General features: G+C 35.8%; 1 protein-coding gene across 1 annotated transcript; it reads left to right on the plus strand.

The window, feature by feature from the left end:
- The first annotated feature begins 279 nt into the window (after positions 1 to 279).
- LOC138893203 (uncharacterized) lies at positions 280 to 711 on the plus strand. Its single transcript, XM_070176979.1, has one exon. It carries the CDS (start codon positions 280 to 282, stop codon positions 709 to 711), a length of 432 nt encoding a protein of 143 aa, XP_070033080.1.
- Positions 712 to 13,243: the final 12,532 nt, after the last annotated feature.

Raw genomic sequence — 13,243 nt, forward strand, 5'->3', positions numbered from 1 at the left:
TATGCATTGCGGCAGTTGAAAGGTCATGAGAAGAATTACCATGTTCATGACTTAGAATTGGCTGCTATTATTCATGCGCTGAAGATTTTGAGGCATTACCTTTATGGTGTATCGTGTGAGGTATTCATTGATCATCGTAGTCTACAATATCTGTTCAAACAAATAGATCTCAATTTGAGGCAAAGAAAATGGTTGGAGTTGTTAAAAGACTATGATATCACCATTTTGTATTGCCCCGAAAAGGCCAATGTGGTGGCCGATGCTTTGAGTAGAAAGGCTATGCGTATGGGCAACCTTGCGTATATTCCGATAGGTGAAAGGCCGCTAGCTGAAGATGTTCAGACTTTGACCAATCAGTTCATGAGGTTAGATGTTTCAGAGTCCAGTCGGTTTCTAGCGTGCACAGTCACTCGGTCTTTCTTGTATGAGCGCATCCGAGAGCGACAATCTGATGATCCTTATTTGCTTGTCCTTAAGTACACGATGTGGCACGATGGTGCGAAGCGGGTTGCTGTAGGGGAAGACGGAGTTCTGAGGATGCAGGGTCGTATTTGTGTGCCTCATATGGATGGACTTCGTGAATTAATTCTTGAAGAGGCCCACAGATCCCGGTATTCTATTCATCCAGGTGCTGCCAAAATGTATAAAGATTTGCGGCAACATTATTGGTGGAGGAGAATGAAGAAGGATATAGTTGCATATGTAGTTTGATGTTAAAATTATCAGCAAGTCAAGTACGAGCATCAGAGATATGTTGGTTTGCTTCAGAAGTTAGAAATTCCTGACTGGAAGTGGGAGCGTATCACTATGGATTTTGTTGTTGGGCTTACACGGATTCAGAGAAAGTTTGACGCAATATGGGTTATTGTGGATAGGTTGACCAAGTCAACACATTTCATTCCAGTAGCTGTTACTATTCTTCAAAGCGGTTAGCGGAGATTTACGTCCGCGAGATTGTCCTCCTTCACGGTGCGCCCGTGTCTATCATTTCTTATCGAGGTACACTGTTCACCTCGCACTTCTGGAGGGTTGTACAATGTGAGTTAGGCACGCAGGTTGAGTTGAGTACAACATTTCATCCTCAGATAGACGAACAGTCCGAGCGCACTATTCAAATATTGGAAGATATGTTTCGCACTTGTGTTATGGATTTCGGAGGTTCTTGGGACCGATTCTTGCTGCTTGCGGAGTTTGACTATAATAATAGCTTCCAGTCGAGCATTCAGATGGCTCCATATGAAGCATTATACGGGAGGAGATGTCGTTCGCTAGTTGGCTGGTTTGAACTGGGAGAGGCTCGGTTGTTCGGTACCGAATTGGTAAAGGATGCATTGGATAAGGTCAAGATTATTCAGGACCGACTTTGCATAGCTTAGTCTAGGCAAAAGCATTATGCCGACCATAAAGCTCGTGATGTTGCATTCATGGTTGGAGAAATAGTATTGTTCCGGATTTCACCTATGAAGGGTTTAATGAGGTTTGGAAAGAATGGATGTTGAGCCTTAGGTATATCGGGCCCTTTGAAATTCTTGAAAGTGTGGATGAAGTAGCCTACAAGCTTGCACTACCACCTAATTATTAGCAGTTCATCCGGTGTTCCATGTGTCTATGCTCTGAAAACATCATGGTGATCAGTCCCATGTGTTATATTTCAGCTCAGTCCAACTGGACAATGATTTAACTTATGAGGAAGAGTCAGTAGCTATTCTAGCCTGCCAGGTCCGGCAGTTGAGGTCTAAGAGTTATCCATCAGTTCAAGTACAATAAAGAGGTCAGCTAGTTGAAGCATCTACCTGGGAGACAGAGTCGTACATACGGAGTAGATATCCACACCTTTTCGCCAGCCCATGTACTTTTTCTAATTCCGTTCCAGGATGAACATTTGTTTAAGAGGTGGAGAATGTGATGACCCAATAGGTCATCTTTAAATTTAACATTCAATTCTGTGCTCTAAGACCTCGAATAGCACCATTCAGTATTTCTCGACTTGCGTGCGTATTGTGTATATTTTTCCGGAGAACGTTTATGTGAAAAATTGATAAAAATGTGAAATAGTGCTTTAAAACGCACTTAAGTTGATTTCATTCAACATTTTGAACAAACGGACCCGGATCAGTATTTTGACGATCCCGATGGGTCCGTATCGTGATTTGGGACTTAGGCGTATGCCCGAAATCAAATTCGGAAGTCTCTATTTTGAATTATCGCCATTAGACGAAAACTAGTAACTTAAAGGTTAAAGATTTCCAAAGTTTGACTGTAGATTTGACTTTGTCGATATCGGGCTCGGATTGATATTCCAAAAGTTGGAATAGCTCTGTTATGTCATTTGAAACTTTTCTGTAAAATTTGAGTTTATTCCTGATTGATTTGACATGTTTCGACGTGAGTTAAAGAATTGAAAATTTCATAAACTAATAAGTCTGAATCGAGTTGTGATTTGTCGTTTGACATTGTTTGACGTAATTTGAGACCCCGAATAGGTACGCGTAATGCTACGGGGACTGGTTGGTATAGTTGGACTATGTCATGAGTGGCTCGGGTGAGTTTCAGACTATTTTTATAAAATTTACAGTTCTGGTGAGTCGCAGCTGCACAATTTTGGCTGCAGGTGCGGGGTCGCTTCTGCGGAGGCCGTGTCGCTTATGCGACTTTGAGGCCAAGGGAGAAGTTTTTCTTCTGCGAAGCTTGGGGCGCGGATGAGATGCCCGCTTCTGCGGCTCGCTTTGCACTTCTGCGCAGTCGCGTCTGCAACATGAAGGTCCACAGATGTGGTCCTCTGCCTGGCTGCCTTGCTTCGCAGATGCAAGATGTTGCTCGCAAATGCAAGCCCGCAGATGCGAAAAAATGTCCGCAGATGCGAAAATGCTGGACAGAATGCTTCAAATCGGGAGTTTTCCATTTTTACTCATTTTTGAGTTTTTAGTCTCGAATTTGGGCGATTTTAAAGGGAGTTTTCACAAGTTCGAACTGGGTAAGTATTCCCTATCCTATAGTGATTATATTTCATGATTCCATACTTATTTATATCTTAAATCCGTGAATGTAATTGAAGAAAATCAGAGTTTTTGTAAACTCTTCCAAAAATGTAAAATGAAGATTTGAAAGGCAATCCGATGTCGGAATTCGATAATTTTTGTATGGTCTCGTATCGGAATGGGTTTTTGGATTTCTGTAATTTTTTGCCGAGTCCTGAAAAGTGGGCCCCACATCGGCTTTTGGTTGACTTTTCCGAAAATGATCTAAATTAAATCTCTTTTGAATTGTGAATAATGTCTAAAGCTCAAATTGAACTTTTGGTAAATAAATTGCTAGGTTTGATTGGTTTGGAGAATCGAAAGGAAAAGACGTGGTCGAGTGATCACTTGAATTGCGAAGCAAGGTAAGTGTCGTGGTTAACCTTGACTTGAGGTAATAGAATCCTTTAACTATGTCTTATGTGAATTTCATGTATAGCAACGAATAGACGTGGTGATGAGTATCTATACGTCGTCAAATTGCTTATTTTCATGTTTTTACGTATTTCATTAATTATTTTATTTCATGAATTAATTGTTATATTAATTGATTCTCTCAAATTTTTTGCCAACTATCATGCCTTATTTGCTACCTGCTTATGTACTTTTTGTTCCATAATTGTTACTTGATAATTAGTATTTTATATGTTAAATTGCATATCTTCACCCTGATTCTACATTTAATTGTTACTTGCCCTTTATTTGTTTCCTACATAATTTATAGTTGTTGTATACCTTGTTGACTAATAATTTCTTATTAATTGTGGTATTTATTGAAGTAGTTTTATATATAAGTGTTGTTAAATTATATTATTGGAGAGGATTGCACGCCTCAATGGCATTTATTTGAAAGATTATATTATTGGATCGGGTTGCACGCCACAACAGATTTTATTTTAAGTTTATATTGTTGGAGTGGGTTGCACGTCGCAACGGAATTTAATTGAAGGATTATATTGTGGGAATGGGTTGCATGCCGCAACAAAATGGTAATATAAATAATTGGTTGTGACTGCTGAATTGACTTCAATTATTGATATGATTTACATGTCTTACCTATATTCCTGTTATTATTATTTTTATTATTGCATATAGGTTAATGTAAGCGACCTGCCTTAGCTTCGTCACTACTTCGTCGAGGTTAGGCTCTACACTTACAGAGTACATATGGTCGGTTGTACTCATACTACACTCTGCACTTCTTGTGCAGATATCGGAGTTGGTCCAAGCGGCATACTGTAGATTTGCTCGGATTCAGCTATCGTAGGAGACTTGAGGTATAGTTGCATGACGTTCACAGCTCTAAAGTCCGCTTCTACTTTATCTTACCTGTGTGCTTTCTTTCAGATAACTTTATTTTTATTGAGACCCTAATTCGTATTATTCTAGAAGTTCTGCACTTGTGACTCCAGTTCTAGGATAGAATTCAGATATTGCTATTAATTTGGCTTATTCACTTATTTTTAGACTTTATTCCAGTTATTAGTTTCTTTATTATAATTTAAATTAAATTGTTAAAAATGGTTAAAATTATTCTAACATTGGCTTGCCAAGCAAGTGAAATGTTAGGCGCCATCACGGTCCCGAAGGTGAGAACTTCGAGTCGTGACATATGTCAATCTGATTTGTTTTTCTTCTAAAACTAGGCATCACATCGTGCGTATTAATTAAGTACGTTTCTTTTTCTTTCTTTCTTTTTGATTCATTATTTCAAAATTTTCACATATTAAAATTCCTATTTTTTCTTTGTCACCGGAAAATCTTATATGATTAAATAAAATGTGCATATTAAACTAGTGGATAATGCAGCATGTAATATGCTATTGGGTTCAACTGATCCCAATATTTTTAACACGGTGTATGGATAAATATATAAGAAAATTACTATTAAAAAATAATAATTTTGAATTTATAATTCCAAAAGTGTAATGGGTGCAATAGTAAAAACTAAACGTTGAACCCGTAAAATTTATATTATGGATTCACCTCTTCGTAATAGTGCACTCATCTTCCCAAAATCCTAGATCCGCCTCCGACTACTCCTAATAAAAAGTAAATAGTACGCGTTTTTTGTGAAGCTTCTTCTTAATGTTCTACTCCAGTTGATTAGAATTATTATTGTTATAGGGTTTTCTTTACACTGTAATTGAAGGAAGTAGGAAATTTCTTCAAAGACCACTCACCCTCCCTGCACCAAATTCCACTGTAATATGTACACAAGGGACAACTAAAAGTACAAGCCGATAAATGAAGCTACATGTAACGACCCGACTTGTCGTTCTAATAATTAGCGTCTCGTTCAGCGACTTAAGGACACGAGCAGATTTGTGATGTGTATTATGATTTGCATGTGTGGTCGAGTTTGATTTTCGGATGATTCAGGATTAAATTGAAACAACAATTCTTATTTAAGAAGCTTAAAAGAAAAGAGTAGACCGGAGAATTGACTTTTGAGCAAACGACTCTGAAATAGAATTTTGATGGTTCCAATAGCTCCGTATAGTGATTTTGGACTTAGGAGTGTGTCCGGATATTTATTTGGAAGTCCGTAGTTGATTTAGCTTGAAATGGCGAAAGTTGGAATTTGAAGGTTTGGAAGTTTGACCGGGAGTTGACTTTTTGATATAGGGGCCGAAATTCAATTCTGAAAATTGGAATACCTCCATTATGTCATTTATGAGTTGTGTGCAAAATTTAATGTCAATCGGATTTGATTTGATAGGTTTCGGCATTAAAGGTAGAAGTTGGAAATTTGTTAGTTTTCCATTAGGCTTGAATTAGAGTGCGATTTGTGTTTTTGGTGTTGTTTGATATTATTTGAGAGCTTGACTAAGTTCGTATCATATTTTAGGACTTGTTGGTACATTCAGACGGGGTCTCGAGTGGCTCGAATGAGTTCCGGGGTGAGTTTTGAGCGAGTCCGGGTATTTCGGCACTCTGATGTTGTTATGGAACTTTTGGAAGTGCGTGGGCACATTTTTGAGTGCAGATGCAGAGGAAAAGTGTGGACTGCAGAGGAAAAGTACGGACCACACAATTCTTCTCGCGGCCGCACTTCAGGGGGTTCTGCAGGTTCGATGGTCCAACTTCGGAGGCTTATATCTTTTAATCTACAACGGATTTGGAGATGATTCAAATACGAAATTTGTAGCCATTATAATCTGGTTCCAGAAAGGCATACCATTAATCATTTGGACATTTGTAGATAAAGTTATGCTGAATTTACTAAAGTCTGATGGTGCAAAGTCGCTGAAGTGCGGCCGCACAATTTGGAGTGCGACCGCAGCACTTGGGATGTGCGACCACACAAGAAAATGTGCGGTAAGCATAATGAGGATCGGATTTTGTACTATATGGGTGTTCAAAATTCGTGAAAATTTTGTCTGGTTCTGAGAGGCGGGCCCCGCGTTGACTTTTTAATGTGAAAGTTTAAGTTGAGATTTTATTATCCTGAATTATTTTTGATGCATTTTAATGAAGTTATACAATTAATTTGGATAGATTTGGGCTATCTAGAGGTCAATTCAAGCAAGAAAGTAATTTTGGAATATCGACATAACTTCAAAAAGGTAAGTATCTTGTCTAACCTTGAGTGGGGGAAGCACCCCTTAGGCATAAAGTCTTATGTGCCATTTGTGAAATGTGAAAAGCCGTGTACGCGGCTTATATGTGCAAATTTTATTGGGTTAAAGTTTTAGGCATTATTGTGTAGTAAATTGGATAATTGTTGGCATTTATTAAATCATCTATTTGCCATGCCTCAATCTTTGTTTGTTGAATTTATTTTTATATGACAATTTGATGTGATTGTTACATGAATATTTATGTAAATTCTGTGAGTTTGTTGATTTGATATTTTCTGGAAATAATTATATTATGGATTTTTTCATCTGCAAGTAATTAATGAACTAAGTTTAAACTAAGCCGTTAATATAATTATCAAGAATTTGGATTAATGAAGACATTGCCTTATACTGAGTATTTTCTATCTCTGTTGATTATTTTTGAGGTTTTATATACGTTGTGTGGAGCCTTGGGATATTTTTGAGAAATGTATTGATTTTACTATATCATTGGAATTGGTTGTGTTTGTTGGGAAAATTGTGATAGGAATTGATTGTGTTGGTTGTCGTGATAATATTCCGTGTAAATTATTGTGTGATTTGAGTTATTATTGTGAGGATATAAGGGTGGCATTTCACTGTTGATATTATGTGGGTATAAGGGTGGCATTTCATCGTGGTTATGTGTGTTGGGATATTGTCTGGGTAGAGTGATAAGGGTTGCTATTATACGGAGCGATAATGGTGGCTATAGGAGCGATAAGAGTGATTACTGATATTGTGAGAGCGGAGAGATAAGGGATGCTATTATAGGAGTGATAAGGGTGGCTATAGGAGATATAAGGGTGGCTATTGTTAGGGATGATGCGCGATGATGTGGAGTTATTGTGTTGGTAATTTTTATGTGATGATGTGGGGTTATTGTATTGGTAATTTTCATGTGATGTTGTGATTTTCCTTGTGTTTATTTTTATATCTTGTGCAATTTATCTTATTATTGGTAAATTGATAATTTTAAAGTAGGTTTTACCTCGAGGCACAGGATTCGAGATGACCAAAAGAAGAAGTCTCAAGTCAGAATAAAAAGAAAAAAAAGTAAATCCAAAATACAAAAACAATTGAAAAGATGTGGAATGCTAAGACATGACTGAAGCCACGAGCATTGGAGTTCCGATTTGATTAGAAGAAGCTATAGAACAATGAACTAGAACCTACAGCTAGCGAGCATCAAGGTTTAGATCAGAGTCTGCATGAAGAACCAGTCAAGACTCAAGATCAAGTTTCTGAAGACTCATAGATAGGAATCTTGTAACTCATAATTAAGGCTTATTTAGTTTCTTTTTTTATTTTGATATAATAGCAGGACCGCGGACCGGAGCCTCGACGGAACCTCACTCGACTCCTCAACTCATCATTCCACCATTCTCCTTGAACTACACGCGACCTGATTCTCCTATAACCCGAGATATGTAGGCTGTCCAAAACCAGGACTCGGTTGCACCCTATCTTTTATTTCTTTTCCTTTTGAATAATGGTTTGGTCAAAAATTAGTCACGTGGCTCACCTAGTCTTTGCCTGAAAACTCTTCATGTTTCCAAGCAAAGAGGGGCAGCTGTGAGCACCTAAATTTTGACTATATTTGAATTTTTATCACCTTCTACTATGTAAATATTTTCAGAATTTAATATATATATTTTTTTTTTAGCTTTGTTACACTTATACACACACACACACACACAATAAGTATTAATAATTTATATATAGAAAAAATTATTAATAATTTAAAAGGTCAATTATTACAATAAGTATTATTTTTATTATTATTAATATCTTTATTTTTAAATAAAATGAATAAAAACCGAAAATAAATAAAAATTAATTTTTTTAAAAACAAAAACAAAACAAATTTCGGATGGGAATTAAAAAAAAATAGGAAAAGTAGAAATACAAAAATTAAAAAGTAAAAGTAAAAGTAGGTAGAAATTGTTTAATAAAAAAAGTAAAAGAAAGTGGAAAATTAAAAAAATAAAAGTAAAAGAATGTGAAAATTTAAAAAATGAAAAGTAAAATAAATTTGGAATTAAAAAATAAAAGTAAGGGTATCTGATTTTATTTTTTATTTTTTTAAAAGAAGTAAAAGTAAGTGGGAAATAAAAAAAAGAAAAGTAAAATAAGTAGGAAATAAAAAAAGAAAAGTAAAAAGTGGGATTTTAAATATATTAAAAGTAAAAAAAAGTGAGAAATTAAAAAATAAAAGTAAAGGAAAGTGAGGAATTATTTTTTTAAAAAAATAAGAAAAATGGGAAGTGGAAATTCTTTTTAATTAAAAATAAAAAAATAAATAAAAAATAAAAAATAAAAATCTGAAAATTTCGAAATTTTTTTCTATAAATAGAAGAGAAATGTGATGAAAAAAAAAGGGAGGGGGAGAAAGAAAAAAGGAGGAGAAGGAGAAAAACAAATAGGGAGGAGGGAATTGAAAGAAATGTTTTTGCTTATTCTACGTTAAGGGAATTTCTATTCGTGTCATTCTTTCTTCGGCTTTCTTTTGAAAAATCCAGCAATCCATCACCAAACTCTAACCCGAAACCAACTGGAAACCAAGCTAAAAAGCACGACAAAAATGAGCCAAAAACCCAACGAAATAGTCCCATTTTGTACAGAAAACAACAGCTCCAAAGTTGAGTCGTCGAGTTCGAGCTCCGTTTGTCGATTTTGGTCGAGGCTCCATTTGCATCCTTGTCCATTATCCGAAATTCAAAACAGTCTTGTAAAGGTCCATTTCTCCCATCATTATTTTGTTAAGATATTATGATTGAGTATATAATTTGATCTTATTTAGCTTCATGAAGATTGATTTTTTTTTGTATTAATTGTTAGGTATCATTAGCTTTGTTAAATTTTGTTACTTTCTTATTTGATTAGCATGAAGATTGATGAAAACATAAATTTTGGGTACGTAGTAAATGTTTGAACTTTGGGGATAAAATCCATGTCTGCTAGTTGAAATTAAAAAATGAGGTTTGGACTTTTTAAAAAAAATGATTAGGCCCGGTGGTTGGGCTTTGCTTAATGAAACATATACTACTACAAATGACTAATGGATAGTGGTGTAGCTTGCTGAAATAGTAACTGGGCATACTCACTAATTAGCTTTAAAAAGCCAATTGTGCTATGATCAATTTTAAGTTATCTGGGCCAGAATAATTAAGAGCAAAAGCTGATCTTTTTCACAATTGATTTCATAATTCATGGCCTCACTAATCTCAAATCTTAGGAGAATAAATAATATTTGAATATCGTAGCTTGCTTTAGGCGCGATTAATAATAAATCATTGTGACTGTGGGTACGGTTCCCGTGGCATGGTCACGATACGTAATCCCCAATTCGAGTGTGCGTTTCACGTGACTCGACCACAACTTCAAACAATAATAAATAAAATTAAACACGTTGCAGATTGCGGGTGTGTTTCACGTGACGCGATTTGCGATGTGTATAAACAACGAGTGTACGACAACGTAACTTGTCTCATATTAATTCCATAAAAGTTTAAAATGCAGTAATGTAATAAAAGCGGTAAAAGGAATAAAAATGCACATATAGTTTTAAAATATGTAATAAATCAGATAATTACACCAAGTATTAATGGTTAAGTGACCGTGCTAAAACCACGGAACTCGGGAGTGCCTCACACCTTCTTCCAGGTTAACAGAATTCCTTACCCGGTCTTATGTGTTCGCGGACCAAAAATAAGAGTTAAATTTCCTTGATTTGGGATTCTAAAATAAATCGGTGACTTGGGACACCATAAATTATTCCAAGTGGCGACTCTGAATAAATAAATAATCCCATTTCGAATAATGTCACTTAAATTGGAAAAACTCCCTATCCCCTATCCCCTATCCCCTCGGGAAAAAGGTAGTGTGACAGCTCTGGCGACTCTGCTGGGGAATAAGAACCCAGAATCTCTGGTTCAGGGTTCAGAATTCGAGCTTAGAATAGCTGTTATACTTGGCTTTTATTTATTATCTAATTTTTACGTGTTTGAGCCTAATGTGCTAAATGCCGCTTTTTACCGCTTTGATATTGCTTGAACTGTATATAAACTGTTACGAAACCCTCTTCTCTATGAGTCTTCTAAATCTTTTGGGAAGCGTGCGCTTCGCATGGCTTCTTTTCTGTTAGAGTCATACCCTAATTTTAGAACGAGGTTCGGACAAGTTGCAAAGCCGGTGAAACTTCTGTATTCCCGGCATGCTGCCTCCCTCGGCTCGAGTTGTCTGCTCGGGTAAGCCAGGTCTAGAGCAACACACCTAGGATCTAAACCTAGAATAACATAGCCTCATGCCAGATCCCTAGTAGGAATATTTATTTGCATCACATGCATTTGACTTTGGGAACTCAACATAGGGGGTTGGGTCCGTCTAGGACAGGTGTACCCAATATATTAGACCATCTTGATGCATTTTACGTGCTATTTGTACATATGTTTGTTTCGGCTTGGATGTTGACCGGCTTCTAGAATAGGGAAAGGGAACCAAGAAAAAATAAAGAGTGAGGTAAAAAAAAAAAAAAAATTTACCCGGTTTTGAAAATCCAGGTATTTGAAAAATACTGAAATTCTGAAAATAAAAGTCATTTTCAAAACAAGTCGTGTTTTCCTATTGCTCCAAAACCTACCGAACTACGCGGGTCTGATTCTCACCGGATGTGAGATACGTAGGCAAACCTCATCGGTTCCGACCCCAATTTTCAAAAATTCAAAAATATTTTCCTTTAATTCCTTCTTTATAAGTTTTTCTTTAACACATAAAATCCTAAAATTTTCCTTCTTTTATAGAAGGTTTTCTTTTGGAATTTTTTTTTAAAAATAAAAGTCAAAATCCAAAAATATTTTTCTTTAATTCATTATTTAGAAGTTTTTCCTTAGAAAATCCCAAATAAAAAAAAATTTAAAACCAAAAAAAAAAAATATTTCTTTACAGAAATCTTACATTTGAAAAAAGAAACAAATCAATTCAAAATCCAAAAATATTTTCTACCTTTTTTTTAGAAGTCTTTCTCCCAAAATATTAAAACATAATCCAAAATAATATTTTCTTTCTTTTCAAAAAATCTCAAAAAAAAAAAAAGAAATCAAAATCAAAAAAAAAATCTTTCTTCTTTATAAGTCTTTCGAAAATAAAATCAAAATCAAAATCTAGAAAATAAAAAAGAGTTAGTTTATTTACTTTATTCCTAATCTTCTCGAACTACGCGAGATCTGATTCATGCGGCGTCATGATACGTAGGCAATCCCCATCGGATTCGATCATAGCCATAAACAAATTGAGTGAAAAAATAAACTGAAAAAAAATTGAGTGAAAAAGAAAGAAAAGAAAAAAAATAATAAAAAAGAAAGAAAGAAAAAGAAATCAAGATATGAAAAAAAAATAAAAAAATAAAAAAGAGTCTCCCGAGATGGAATCAGTTCAACCGTGTTGGTGAATCATTCTCGAGCTTATTCTAAAAGCTAGTCAGGCTAGGTCTACTGCAGCCATTATCCCCGAACATGCCAAACCCCGAGTCCCCCTTGCACCGAGCTGATGCTAGATGTAAATACTACTCCGGAACAGTGGGACATGATACTAAAGATTGTTGGACTCTCAAAAGAGGAGTGGAAGAAAAGGACCCTAATATGATGGACAATCCCTTGCCTACTCACACCAATGTGCCATTAGTCAGAATGATTTGTAAAGATGAAGAATTTGATCCGGCACGGAAGGCCATTGCATCCATTGTCGAGACAGAAGAAAAACTAAAAAACGGTCGCCAAGCCTGAAAGTTCCTCATCAGACGGGAGTCTTGGTAGCCAGTCTTGCTATCCTTTCTGTGTCCGGATTATCTCAGGGTGTGATCCGGATGTTTTACTTTATTGTCTTACTTTTCGATGTAAACCCTTCTATCTTCAAAATTCAAAAAAAAAAAAGCAATAAAAAAGTCAAATGAAATTAATATTTCATTGTCTAGGAATGTCTATTTTTTTTAATCTTGTCACTTTCCTTATTCTGTTTTAAGTTTTGATTCATGCAGATTTCAATAACGTGACATGCTTGCGGACTTCATGACTAGATCCTAAAACTATGTCAAACTTCGAAATAATGAATCAAGAAGCAGAATGCAATGAAAATGAGGTTAAGGAAATAAAACAAAAAATCGGAACAGTATGACAATAAGCTTATGCCAAGCCCGATTGAAACCTGCAGAAGTTGAAATTTCCTCTCTTCGGGTCATTGTCGAAGCCGAGATTGAGGATAATGATTGGGTCAAGAATCGATTGGAACAATTGACACTAATTGATAAAAACTGATTGGCCACAATTTGCCACAGGCAGTTGTACCAACAAAGAATAGCCCGTGTCTATAACAAGAAAGTGCGGCCCATGAAATTTGAAATAGAACAACTCATTGTAAGACGTATCCTCCCACCTCATGAAGAAGTTAAAGGAAAATTGGCTCCAAATTGGAAAGGTCCATACATTGTAATGAGAGTACTGCAAAAGAGAGTGTTGTACCTGGGAAGCAACAAAGGAAATGTCCCTGAAACAACTGTCAACGTGGATGTAGTCAAAAGGTACTATGTTTGACCCTCTATGTTGCATTAATGTTCTCTGATTGGGATGA

This window comes from Nicotiana tomentosiformis, chromosome 5 (assembly GCF_000390325.3).
Source record: "Nicotiana tomentosiformis chromosome 5, ASM39032v3, whole genome shotgun sequence".
Classification (NCBI taxonomy): Eukaryota; Viridiplantae; Streptophyta; class Magnoliopsida; order Solanales; family Solanaceae; genus Nicotiana; species Nicotiana tomentosiformis.

Bases quoted from the DNA above. Each gene is read 5' to 3' on its own strand.
- LOC138893203 (XM_070176979.1), top strand. From the start codon at position 280: ATGCGTATGGGCAACCTTGCGTATATTCCGATAGGTGAAAGGCCGCTA.